At 43.0% G+C, this 13,256-nt stretch overlaps 1 protein-coding gene across 3 annotated transcripts in view; it reads left to right on the forward strand.

Moving 5' to 3' along the window:
- LOC121293720 (transmembrane channel-like protein 7) overlaps positions 1–13,256 on the forward strand; it is a 63,620-nt gene that overhangs the window by 38,252 nt on the left and 12,112 nt on the right. For all 3 annotated transcript variants that reach the window (XM_041216935.1, XM_041216932.1, XM_041216934.1), the window contains 3 exons: positions 4,010–4,173; positions 6,023–6,143; positions 7,586–7,683. In XM_041216935.1, the coding sequence (XP_041072869.1) occupies positions 4,010–4,173; positions 6,023–6,143; positions 7,586–7,683 (383 nt within the window). The remainder of the gene's footprint in view (positions 1–4,009; positions 4,174–6,022; positions 6,144–7,585; positions 7,684–13,256) is intronic.

Here is a 13,256-nt window from a genome sequence, read left to right on the forward strand (position 1 = left end):
ACATTCTAACCACTCTGGATAAAGAAGTTTCTCTTGCATTCTTTATTGGATTTAGTAGTGCTTGCCTTACAGTTATAGCCTATTATTTTGGGCGGTATGAAAAAAATATAATTTTTTTTCTTAAAAGCAGCCAAAACAAATCTGTTTTCAATTTAAATAATATGCATTTCAAGATTCTTAACCTATTTTTCCCCAGTTTTAGAGATTAACCAGACAATTGGTCATTAAATAATTAAAGTTCTTGAAAATCTATCATGAGACCAGATTCAGAAGCGGTTCACCTGATACTTCTAAACTGAGAGTGAAAATTAAAGGAGTTGTGACATAATTACTCATAGGTTAGTGGTATGGTAGGTTTTTGGTTGCATAACTAGAAGTTTTTACTGAAGGCCTGGACTAATAATCCAGAGAACATACATTCAATACCCTCCATGATGGTTTGAGAATTTTAATTCAGTTTAAAAAACCTGGAAATAAGAAGCTGGTGCCAGTACAAGTGACCACAAAGCTGTTAAAATTATCATAATCGTTGGTTCACTAATATCCTTTAGGGAAGGAAAGTTGCCTTCCTTCCCCAGTCTGGTCTATAAATGACTCCAGTCTCACACTAATGCGGTCGATTGCCCTCTGAAACAGCCCCACAAATGCCAGGAGGTCCACCACCACTTTCCCAGGAGATACTAGGGATGGGCAATAAATGCAGCATTTTCCTGGAATGCCTACTTTCCAAAGTATAATTTAAACCAAAAAACTTAGAAATGGTATCAGAAATTTGAAAACATCCATAACATTATTTCAATTAAAAAGATTAGGAACACCATCCTTGCAGTTCGAGGGCTACAATTTTGTATATACAATCTTTACATAGTACAGCTGGACTTTTCAAAAGCATTTGATTTTGGTCCCTTGGCAAATGCCAGCAAATTCAAAGTTGGCTGATTCTGTTTAGTACAAGACCTTCTCAAGGGAAATTAAGGATGGGCAATAAATGCTGGCCTAGCCAGTGACACTCACATCCCATGAGTGAATCAAAAAGATAAATTCCTTATACCCGCAACTTTTAAAATGAATAAATGCTCGTATCAATGAACTAGTTCAATAAAAGAGAGTGGGGGTGAAAAACAAAATGGCTTTCATTCTTATGCCGGAAGAAAGCTGTGGTTTGCTTTTATAAATTTATCAATTTAATCGTGCTGACATCATTACCACATGAAAAGTTTCTGCAAATTCCTTCTTTTTAATTGGCATCCTCTGGCTTCCAATTGCTTATTTTGTAACTAAAACAGATAGGGCAGGATTTTCCAGTCAGCGAGTGGGGGGCAGGGCCTGCTCGCCGACACACAAAATGACATGCGGAACCCCCGACGTCACCCCGCCCCATTTAAATTTTCAGGTAGGCAGGGGCTCAGCAAAATCAGCTGTACACCCGCCAACCTATCAATGGCCAATTGAGACCATTGACAGAGTCATTAAACTAATTAATGGACCTGCCCGTCCAACCTTAAAGTTAGCAGGCAGGCCAGGAGCCCTGGCGGGAAGTAGAAAAAGCATGAAACTTAATCCACGGGCGGGATGAGGTTTCATGTAGGTTTTTAAGAATGTAATCAAAGATTTTTAAAAAATTATGGACATGTCCCAACTCATGTGACGGTGTCACATGAGGGGATATGTCAGGGAATTTTTTTTTCTATTTTTAATATTTTTGACAGTAGAGGCGATCTCCCTGAGGCAGCACTTAGTCTCAGGGAGATGAGTGCGCTCTTTTGTGTACATGCGCGAAACAGCACGCTCTCAGGTTTAGGGATTCCCCCCACCACCCGCACAGGGAGCCCTTAACACTTCCATGTGAACGTCACGCTGGGAGGGCCTTAATTGGCCCGCCCATGTAAAATGGCGGCACGCCCCTGACTAGGGACGCCGATTGGAGATGCACCTCTGCACGCCCCTGTGCGCCCCTGTGCGCCCCTGTGCGCCCGCACTTCAACTTTGCCCCCAATGGGGGGAAAATTCTGCCCATAGTTTTGTAAGAAGTATTTTTGCCTTTTCCCTATTAACTTTGCAATTATTTCTTTGGTTTGGGGAGTATGGGGATTAAGGCATTGAGGTAGAAGATCAGCCATGATCTAATTGAAAGGTGGAGCAGGCTCGAAGGGGCAAACAACCTACTCCTGCTCCTATTTCCTATGTTCCTATGAGTTTTCTTACTAGCTAATTTTGGAGCATTCCCCATGGCAATATCCCTACAATCAGAGTCTACTTTACAACCAATCAGCACCCTCTTCTCATGCAGTGTAAAGTGTTGTTCCCTTTGAGATTTGGTATTCTTGCATCTGTCCTGATGAGTGCAAGACACAACGTTTTGACAGCATGTCTCTTTGTTCAGCAATACGCAAATTCTGTACTACCATGCAACTACATTTATAATTAATTTTGAAAAAATAGAAGGTAAATTTTCAAAGTTTTTCAAATGTATCAAGTTGCTTGGAAGAGTCACCTCTTGAGAAGAAAGGTTACAGTTAAGACATCTACAAAAATTGACGAAAGAGTGGATGGATTACAGCTGATATTTAAAAGGCATCTCATCATTATTTCAGAGAGGTAGTTAGGAATTATTTGCTCCAAAATCTATCATAGCAGCTGTGGGAAAGTTTGTGTTGTCAACTGATAGGATGAAGCTTTTGTTCTTATCTCAATATTTCAATGTGCATTAATAATGTCACATCTTTGTACTTTTCATTTACAAGCCAGGTAAAAAGATAAGCATTAAGATAAAAGCAAAAAACTGCGGATGCTAGAAATCCAAAACAAAAACAAAAATACTTGGAAAAACTCAGCAAGTCCGGCAGCATCTGTGGAGAGGAACACAGTTAATGTTTCGAGTCCGAATGACCCTTCTGTTCTGTTGAAGGGTCATTCGGACTCGAAACATTTACTGTGTTCTTCTCCACAGGTGCTGCCAGACTTGCTGAGTTTTTCCAGGTATTTTTGTTTTTGAAAAAGATAATCATGTCATTCCACTGAGATAACCACACCCAGAGAGGTAAGACAAAGTTTGTTGGAACTAAAATTACTGAGTATTGTCAAAAAAATTAAGGGTTATAATTAAATGTTGGAAAAAAAAGCTGGTTATAATAGTTTAGCAAATGTTTGATTATAGTGCCAAGTCAAAGAGAGAGATTATTGGGTTTATCAGATTCATGGGATGAAAGCCCAACCTAGTTACAAAAATACACAGATGCTGGAAAACATAAGTAAAGATTAAGCAAACAAAATATCTGAATTTTGAAAAGAATGAATGAAATTGCGAAAATGAATTTTGAGGCAATCTTTGTCAAATCACAGTAGGAAACCTAGATAACATGACTAAAAGCTAAAGAAGCTGTGGATTAATTTGCACATTAAGCCATTCAAAGTTTGAATTAATTTATGGATAAAACACTCATCATATGCTGGAAATAGCCAATTTTAATATTACATTTGGTAATTCACCAAATGGCAATATTAACATCACAGCATAATGAGCATATTTTCAGCATAATGGTAAATGAGAGGAAATTATTGGTCCTGAAATTCATGAAGGTGGTACTGGGGTGAAACGTGGGGCAGGACCTAAGTTTTTATATTATGAAATTCAGCTGGGAGGAAACAGATGCTACTTGTGCCCACCGCTGTAGCTGTGGTGTCATTGCAACAGATGGGATGACCTCTCCTACCAGCTCCGCCTTTATGAGAAACATGGTAATGTTGATCTGCGTGAAACAGGCCTGCGAACTACATCAATATGGCACTGAGGGCCTAATACCAGTTTTCTGGTGACAATCAAATGCAGAGTTGGGCAAGTAGCTGTGGAGACCAACCCACAGTGTTAAAAAGACCCTATCCAGAGATTCAAAGTTAGGCTCCAAGGCAGGGCAAAATAGCACATCTGGAAGAAGGTTGCGGCTCCAAGAATACGAGGGCTACCATGTGTACTTTTTACATTTATAAAATAACACGCTTTTCTTTCCAGGGACACGGAAGTGGGGAAATTTATTTTGTCTTCGAATTCTTCATGGAATATCTTCCATCCATTGTCATCTCCATTAGTAATATTCTTCTGCCATTCTTATTTCGGATAATTGTCCGATATGAAGAGTATCCGCCAAACACTGAAATCAATTTGATACTAATCAGGTAAACCTTCTTAAATGTGTAATTAGGCATGGTATTTTATTGATGTGGCATCTATTGCCAGTCTGCCACTCATTAAAGGGAAGGCCAACAGTATTTGAAGATGTACTTTATTGTCCATCATTATTGTCAATTCCCCTGGAGATTGGTATAATTTAACTTTTTTCCCCATTAGAAATTATCTAATTTCACTTCAGTCACTTGAGTTCTATCATAAGGTTGTTCTAATCCAGTGTTATATTTGGCTGAGAACAATCTGCAAACTTAAGGAAAACACAGAGAGCTTTTGTTTGTTGCAGTATCGCTCACTGTCTGTGTTATGGAATGTTTTAGCATCCTGGACTATGCCTGAAGTAACTCGAGCATGAACCCCCTCTATCATGATTGCCTAACTGCGAAGTAGCAGCATTGCAGCAATAAACCAAAAGAAAAAGAATGCGTGTTTAATGCAGCACCTTCATGTCATTGGGATATTTCAAAGTGCTTCATAGATGATGAATTGATTTTGAAGTTAAGTCACTGCCATTATATAGATCAATGTGACAATTTTTGGTGGTGTTGGTTGATGGATAAATGTTGGGCAGAATGCTGGGAGAATTGTCCTGGTCTTGTTGAATGTGGAGGCAGTGGTATAGTGGCAATGTTGCTGGACAATAATTGAAAGGGCTAGGCTAATGCTTTGGGGGCACAGGTTCAAGCCTCACCATGGCAGCTGATGGAATTTTACTTTTATTATAGTAATTGAGAAATGTGGTCTAATGATCTGGAGGCATGAAGTCAAATCGCACTGTGGTAACTTAAATTGAGTCAATAAATAAAATCTGGAATTGAAAGCTAGTCTCAGTAATGCTGACCATGAAGCTATCATTTTTTGTCATAAAGGTTCATGTGGTGCACTAATATCCTTTAGGGAAGGAAATCTGTTGTCCTAACCTGGTCTGGCCTATTTGTGACTCTAGACCCACAGCAATGTGGTTGACTTTTAACTGCCCTCTGAAATGGCCGAGCAAGCCAATCAGCTCAAAGGCAATTAGGGATGGGCAAGAAATGCTGGCCTTGCCAGCGATGCCCACATCCCATAAAAGAATAAAACAAAGGATCTTTGATCGGTCTTGGTTTTAACTTCTCTGTGAACTGGGAAGGTCCAAGGTTTGTTCCTCTTGGCTGAGGTCGCAGTGGGAAATTGTTCCTCAGGTGGTGTGGTGAGGAGAAAGAGGCTAGGATTCATTCTGATTGCCCCACTGTCCATTCACTGGACTTGTAGCAGTCATGAGGTGACATTCTATAGCCACGCACTATTCCAACCAATATAAACCGTATCCATGCAGTATTTTCACACAACACTGTATCAACACTCGGTTTGCTGCAGCACAAACTGCCAAGTTAGTGTGAAACCTCATGTGGCTTTTGTGCCAAGAATTTTACAGCATAGGTCATTGGCTTGCATCATAATACCACCAATTTTAATTATAACACCACATGTATTTTTAACAATTGAAGCAACAGTGGGTAGGTTAGAGCAAGGTGTCCCGTTCCACAAAGTCAGGTGGTGTGAAAGAAAGAAAGAACTGGAGCTTAATCTTTCCGTTCTTTGTAAGCTTTTATTTGCAGAGATACACATTACAAACATGCACCTCCTAACTCAACAACCAGAATTTCAATAGGAGCACAGGATAAGCCCCAGTTAATGCCCACCAGCTCAATAGCATTAAATACTCATTCGCTACACAATGCAATTAACACAAGGAGAAGGAGAAAAACAGACAAAATGTCTTTCCGTTAAGAAAAATAATGATTTCTGCGATGTTCAAAGTTTCACTGTTTTTGAGTTTCTCCATTTATTTCCATTTAGGAGTGTATTCTTAAGGCTGTCCAATCTGAGCATGCTGGTGTTCTCCTTGTGGCAGCATATTACCTGCTCTGATGGCAAAAGTACAGATTGTGAAGCCTGTGGTTACAACATAAACTACCAGGTGAGTGAAAAGCAATAATAAATAGTAGCTTTAGAGAGCTCAGTGGTGCCAAAGAGTGATAGATTACAAGTCTATTCTTGCAACATCACAGAGTGGGCTGAATTTTGCCCTTGACAGGCGGGCAGCTGATCGCCACTGCCGAAACGAGCCGCGCCGCCATTTTGCGCGGCTGGGCCAATTAAGGCCTGCCCAACGTGACTTCCGCCAGGTGGAAGTGTGGGCGGGGAGAGATTCCCCAAATGCGAGAGTGCGCTCTTTCACGCATACGCACGATAGAGCGCACATCTCCCTGAGGCTAAGCGCTGCCTCAGGGAGATCGCTGAAAGGTTTTCAAAGTTTAAAAATAGATAAATAAAAAAATCATTAACATGACCCCCTCATGTGAAATGTCAGATGGGATATGTTAATAAATTGCACAAAAACTTTAATAAACTTTTTAAAAACCGACATGAAACCTCATTCCACCAGTGGATGAGGTTTCATGTTTTTTCAGAAGCCCGCCGGGGCTCCTGGCCTGCCCGCCAACATTAATGTTGGACGGGCAGGTCCTTTAATTGTTTTAATTATCCTGTCAATGGCCTCAATTGGCCATTGATAGGTTGACGGGCGGACAGCTGATCACACTGTGCCCCCACCTTCCTGAAAATTTAAATGGGGCGGGATGACATTGGGAATTCCCCCCAACATCATCCCGCATCATTTTCGTGTCGGCGAGTGGGCCCCTCCCCCAGCTCGCTGACAGAAAAATTCAGCCCAGTAAGTCCAATTTACTCCTCTTAAGTTTTTGGTTTCATTCATGGTGTTTTGGGCAGAAAGGGTAATTTTGGATGTGGCATTCTTGACTGGATCACTATCATTGGTCCTTATGGCAGCAAGACTGCTATTGCTGCTGACCTGAGAGTGTAAGGAAAAAACTTTCATTTGCATATCATCTTATCTCATCCACGGGGATGTTCCAAAGTGCTTTGCAACCAATTAATTTATTTGGAAATGCATGCTTGCAAATATGAAGCAAATTGACACACAAACTGTTACTGACCAATCTTGTCTATTTTGGCTGATTTCCCGGGTAAGTGATACAGTTCTCAGATAAGTGTTCTAAGTCGTCGGATGTCATTGGACAAAGTGCAATTGCTTTAGTTAAGGTATTCTTATGTGATTTTAGTTTGAACATTTCATGCGCTATATTTTGCTGCTTAAGGCAGTGTTTCGTTGCCAGGTAATGTCCCAAATCTTGCTGGACCCATTGTTTGCAAACAGTACCAGGGAGAGTTTTTAGAAAGTTAGATGAATAATAATACTTTTTCATTCAAATATTTGTTGGCGTCATCTACAATTTAAATGAAGGAACTCTTACTGTACAATTTCTCGGTAACAAATTGACACTCATTTCACAGTGCTGTTTACATGTTTACTGATATTGTTTCTGCTTTGTCCTCCAGTGTTGGGAGACCAAGATTGGACAGGAAATGTACAAGCTGATGTTGTTTGACCTTCTAGCTTGCATCGGTGTCACATTTTGTGTGGAACTCCCAAGAAAGTAAGCAATTAAAATGATATATCCATATGCACTAGAGCTGAGAACATTAAGGCCTGAATTTTCGTTTCTGGGTCGGGAGGGCAGAGTGTGGAAAATTCCCAACTCCACAAACTCGAACCAGGAAAATATGCCTTGGCTGCTCCGAATTTGGCTCCAGGGTGATATAGGAGTCGGGCCCGCAAACTCCAGAGATGTAGAGGTGGAGGAGGACCCAGAGGATTGGGTGTCTTGGTCAGGTTTAAACAGCGATGTAATAAGACAGCCTCTTGGTAAAGCTGAGTTTTAAAAAATCCCAGAGGGAATCTTTAAACAACTGTCATAACCTATATTTTTAAGTGGTATGTTTGAGATGCAACTCTAAATTTAGGGATCAGACTCCCAGTTCTCGAAAGGCTTTACATTAAACTAAATGAAACATTTTATTAAGTTACAACACATTAAACACATACGCACGGCTACAAATGACTACTATCATAATTCCTAAACTAATCTCCATTAAGGCAACAGCAACCCATAAACTTAACCATGCACCAGACAAAGCATTTTCACCTTACAAATTCCAAATGCGGTTCCTTTCACTTTGGTTCCTGTGGAGACAGTTGTAGTCTTACAGCTACTTTGACCTTACGTTGCCTCTCCCCTGCACACACAAAAACTGCTGAAGTTATACCTCGCACAACTCAATGAATGTAAATTCTCATTGTATCACCAGCCTCTTAGAACAATAAAACCCCTATCATAGTACCAATTTTATTAGTAATATAAACATATTGCTTGGTCTCTGCTTGCTAGGTGCCAGATTTCACCCCATTTCTTGAATGCTCTATTCAAAAAATGCAAATGCACTCCACCTGTCTTATATCTCAAAACTAGTACACATCAAAGCACCCAGACTAGCTGGCTTTAATCCAATTAAGATACACCCACAGACTAAACCTCTATTTTAATTGAAGAACATTTTCCAATAATATTATATACATTAAAAGCTTCATGACAAGCAGTCTGTTAGGGAGATCCATTTGTGAGCCAGGCAGTCTATGCTGTTATGCTGTTGTTACTGTGCCTCCAAGGAAATGTCACTGAGCAGTCAGGTGAGTACAAACTCTCTAAATGTTGTCCAACTGGTTGCTGACTCTGGAATAAATGGCCCATGATGGGTTTTCCACAGACAAAAATAAGCATTGTTGCTGCCTTTTCACATTGTAATGAAGGACTACACTGAACCGTAGAGCGTGGAGAGGCATCAGAAGACACAACCATGGAGATGGCAGCACCTTGGCACCACAAGCTGCTCACGATATTCAGGGTTAACGCAGGTTACTATCATGCCGCAGGAGGGGTCTGATACCCACTATGATTGCCCCAGTTCTTTGCCCTTCCACCTGCCTTCTTGCCACCCATTTATTAGGATGCACCCAAGCAGCTCACCCTCGACCAGGTCCCTCTCAGCTGCACGTTGGCATTGCACAACAGTGTGATTCAGAAGGAGTAAGCCAGTAGGATAATTAGTGGTCAGACACACATGCCATCTGGGAGCGACAGCAACAGAATCCATGGCATGATGCATTTATGCAGAGCCATTTCCTCCCCATCCACCCCCATCTTCAATAGTACTCGTTGATGTGATAAAGAAGATGGGTTGTGTATGTAAGCACACAAATATGTTTGAGAGCATTGTAAGCTGCACGCCGCACAGCCCTTTTCATTTTAAATTTGTATTGCCAGAATGTCACACAGAGCTGAGAGTGTGGAAGGAGTGGAAGGACAGTGTCCCGGTTTAGCGACCAGGACCTCCAGATTCTGGTGGAGGAGGTGCAGAAGAGAAGAGACATCTTATATCCAGTTGGATGTTGCAACCCTCCTGCGACCACAGTATCACAGAACTGTTACAGTGTAGAAGGAGGCCATTTGGCCCATCGTGACTGCACCAGCTCTCTGAGCATTTTAACTTAGCACAAATCTCCTACCTTTTCCCTGTAACCCTGCACGTTGTTCCTATTTAGATAATCGTCCAATACCCTCTTGAATGCCTCAATTGAACCTACCCCCAGGCAGTGCATTACAAACCCTAACTACTCACTGTGTGAAAAGGTTTTTCCTCACTTGGCATTTGCTTCTTTTGCAAAACACTTTAAAACTGTGCCTTTAGGTTCTCGATCCATTTACAGGCAGAAACAGTTTCTCCCTATCTACTCTGTCCAGGCCCCTCATTATTCTGAAAACTTCTATCAAGTCTCCTCTCAGCCTTCTCCTCTCCAAGGGAATCTGTCCCAACTTCTCCAATCTTTCCCCATAACTGACCACAAAGAGGACATGGACGGAGGCCACAAAGCAGAGGTTAGCATGCCGGTGAGCGTCGACGGTCATGGGTACAGTGCCAGAAAAGGTTCCACGACCTGTTGTTTCCGGAAACATGAGTTGTTCGGCACAAGCCCACAGAGGCCCCAGGGAAGGTTCACATGTGCATGCTGCAGATAAGGAGTGAAACATGCTTCTGCCATAGCACAGAGGCTTGTATGTTCATTTTGGTCCTCCAGGTGCACACAGTACAGGTGTGAATGAGCACTGTGACGCACAGACACATTCAAGAGATTTTTCCCTGACTGCATCATATGTCAGGCTAACATTACTTCATGGTGCCTTTAAAGTTTAAAAGGGCCGAGAACAGACTGGGAATATGTCAGAGGCTACAGGTGGTTTGTAATGTCAAGCTGATGGCCATGGAGGTAGCCAGGGTGCCTGTCTGGCTGGATGTCAGGGACAGAGAATTGTACGTAGCAGGTGATAAAGGCAGTGGTAAAGACACTTTGGAACATGGTGGTAATGGTGGAGGTCATTTGCTGTCAGCTTACTGAGTGCAAGGGGATGTTTACATGAGAGGGAGTGCAAGGATGGGGTTGCATCATAAGGGCAGTGCGAGCATGCTTAAAGGCAATGGCATGCATCAGATTGTGCTTTCACAATGTGAAGGGCTATACCTAAATAATTTCACACAGGTTCCAGCTCTGCTCACTCACACACCCACCCCACCCCACCCCCCACCACCACCACCATGGCCACCTCATCCCTCGGGCATCAGGTGGAGGAATGTCCGAGGAGGCAGTGTCACAACATCTGACTAGCCTACACTATGCCAACTCAGATACCAGCACTTCGAAGGGATGTATGTGTGTGTACAGTTGGTGGTATGGGATAAAGGGCACCGCACCAGAGTGCAGGAAGTGTCAGAGTCAGAGATACCCGTGCACAGTCCCCCTCAGAGGGAGGAAAGTCACAAAAATGCTCCACTGGGGAAGAACGTGGAGCCTCAGGAGTCACCTTTTGGGGCACAGCATTTGGACAATCAGTAGCAGATGCGTGGACATCTGGCAGAGTTCCCTGAGAGCTGATGCAGTGTGTGTTGGGGTCTACTATCCATGGATGAGCTCCACGTTGTCCCTTCCGCTCAAACGCATGAGCTCTGACCATGAGGGATTGGCCAATCTTGTGGAGAGACACATACAGCAACACTTGGACTGGATGCAAGAGCAGTGTCTCGGCCCGAAAAGGCTGCAAGACTCACACAGTAGCCTGGAGAGTCCATTCTGATCTTGAGTGCTGACATCCATGGATTACATGAGGATCTGCGTCCGCTGAACAGGACAGTCACTGTGTTGGCACAGTGGTTGCTGGAATTGATGACTCCTGCACACCATCCGCCAGCCCCATCAGCCCCACTTGAAGTTCAACCTAGGGCAGTGCTGTTACTGAGGATGGTGAAGATACTGAGAGCATCTCAGCACCCTTATCTTCTGCCAACCCCATAGCCTCACAGCCAGAGCCTTTGTCTGCTCCAAAGGCGCCAATGCCAGCAGCTGCCGATGCAGAAATGCAGAGGCCACTGTCTGAAGGAGGTCCCCAACGAGTTCCTGCATGAAGAGGTCGGCCACCACACTCCACAACTCCAAATAGAACGAGATGTGAGCAGCCTGGCTCCACCTCCTCCTTTGTAGGAGTGTGCATGAATGTAGCGTGCTGTCTCACCTAGAGCACTAATGAGTTCATTATTGTTGCACTTTTAATGTTGTCAATCTCACAATTAAGCACTTTATGAATATGGGTCAATACTCACCAAGATATCTTGGTGTGCATTTGTACACTACAAAACTCAATGAGAATGTTACCCTTATGAAGGATGTTCCTACCAGTGACATGGAAAGCTACATGCTAAAGCCTTCCTCGCATTTATGTCATCATGTGATTGACATTTATCGGGCACTGGAAGGTTTCTTCCTTCTCCAGTCCTTCACATAATGGAGTGGTGATCAATGCATTTTGAGAGACTGCAGTCAAGGAATGAGATGATCATTTGTTGCCCATCCACGATTGAGTTTAAGGGAGGCTCAAAGATCAGACACAATGATCAGATGGAGTTCACGAGGTGCAGCTCAAGCATGAGTGTTGGGTGCAAGGCAGTCATTGCCTGTCAGTGTTACACTGTCAACTGCGTGGAGGCTCCTCAGGTCAGGATGCCATGTATGCTCTAGTGAAGAGCACTTGTGAGCTCTCCCCAATACTTTGGAAGCCTTTGTCTTCTAGGTGTCAGAGGCTGTGGTTTGTAAGGGAGCTGAGGTCTATGACAGCATTGCATGTTGACCTTGGTTCGAATCCCATCATGGCAGATGGTGGAATTTGAATTCAATAAAAAAAAATCTGGAATTAAAAGTCTAACGATGCCCATAAAACCATTGTCAATTGTTGTAAAAACCTGTCTGGTTCACTAATGTCCTTTAGTGAAGGAATCTGCTGTCCTTACCTGGTCTGGCCTGCATGTGACTCCAGACCCACAGCAATGTGGTTGACTCTTAAATGCCCTCTGAAATGGCCTAGCAAGCTACTCAGTTCTCAAGGAAATTAGGGATGGGCAATAAATGCTGGCCTAGCCAGCAACAGTGCCATCCCTGAACGAATTTTTAGAAAAATATCACTCACTTCTGAGACTGGACCATGGAGGTGAATGGATAATGCAGCAGATCTTTCAAAGAACTGGTCTAGCATAGTTGTGGCCTAACCCTGCACAATGTGCATTATCTGCATCCTTGTTAGCACACACAGTCATATCAGTTGGTATTGGGCGTGAAGTCATGATTCCTACTACACACTCTCAGCATTGTGGGCGCAGTTGAAGCATGCACAGGGTGCCGGCTTTGACGCCTCATTGACAGCCGTTGGTGGTAATGTGAAGGATCCAGGCTGTGAAGGGCTTTTCAAGATGTGTGTTTGCAATACGTTGAGGGCAATGGTTATGATAGTAGTCTCTCAGCCATATCTATTCAACGGAGTAAAACTCATTAATATCGCTTTTCTCTCTTGTTCGGAATGGTCATTTCCATGTGTAACTGTGGCCCCTATGAATGTGAAAGATGTTCACGAGGGACTGGCTGAGGATAAATGTGAGATTTCAGGACTTTAGGTGAATCTATTGTGGATTAGTAGGCTTCTGGCAATCACCCGCTCCTGCACAGAATCAGCCATGGTTACATGGGCCTGCCCTTCAGCTGCTCTGCCATTGCTGCCCTCTTCCTCCTCCACGT

Source organism: Carcharodon carcharias, chromosome 22 (assembly GCF_017639515.1).
Source record: "Carcharodon carcharias isolate sCarCar2 chromosome 22, sCarCar2.pri, whole genome shotgun sequence".
Taxonomy (NCBI): domain Eukaryota; kingdom Metazoa; phylum Chordata; class Chondrichthyes; order Lamniformes; family Lamnidae; genus Carcharodon; species Carcharodon carcharias.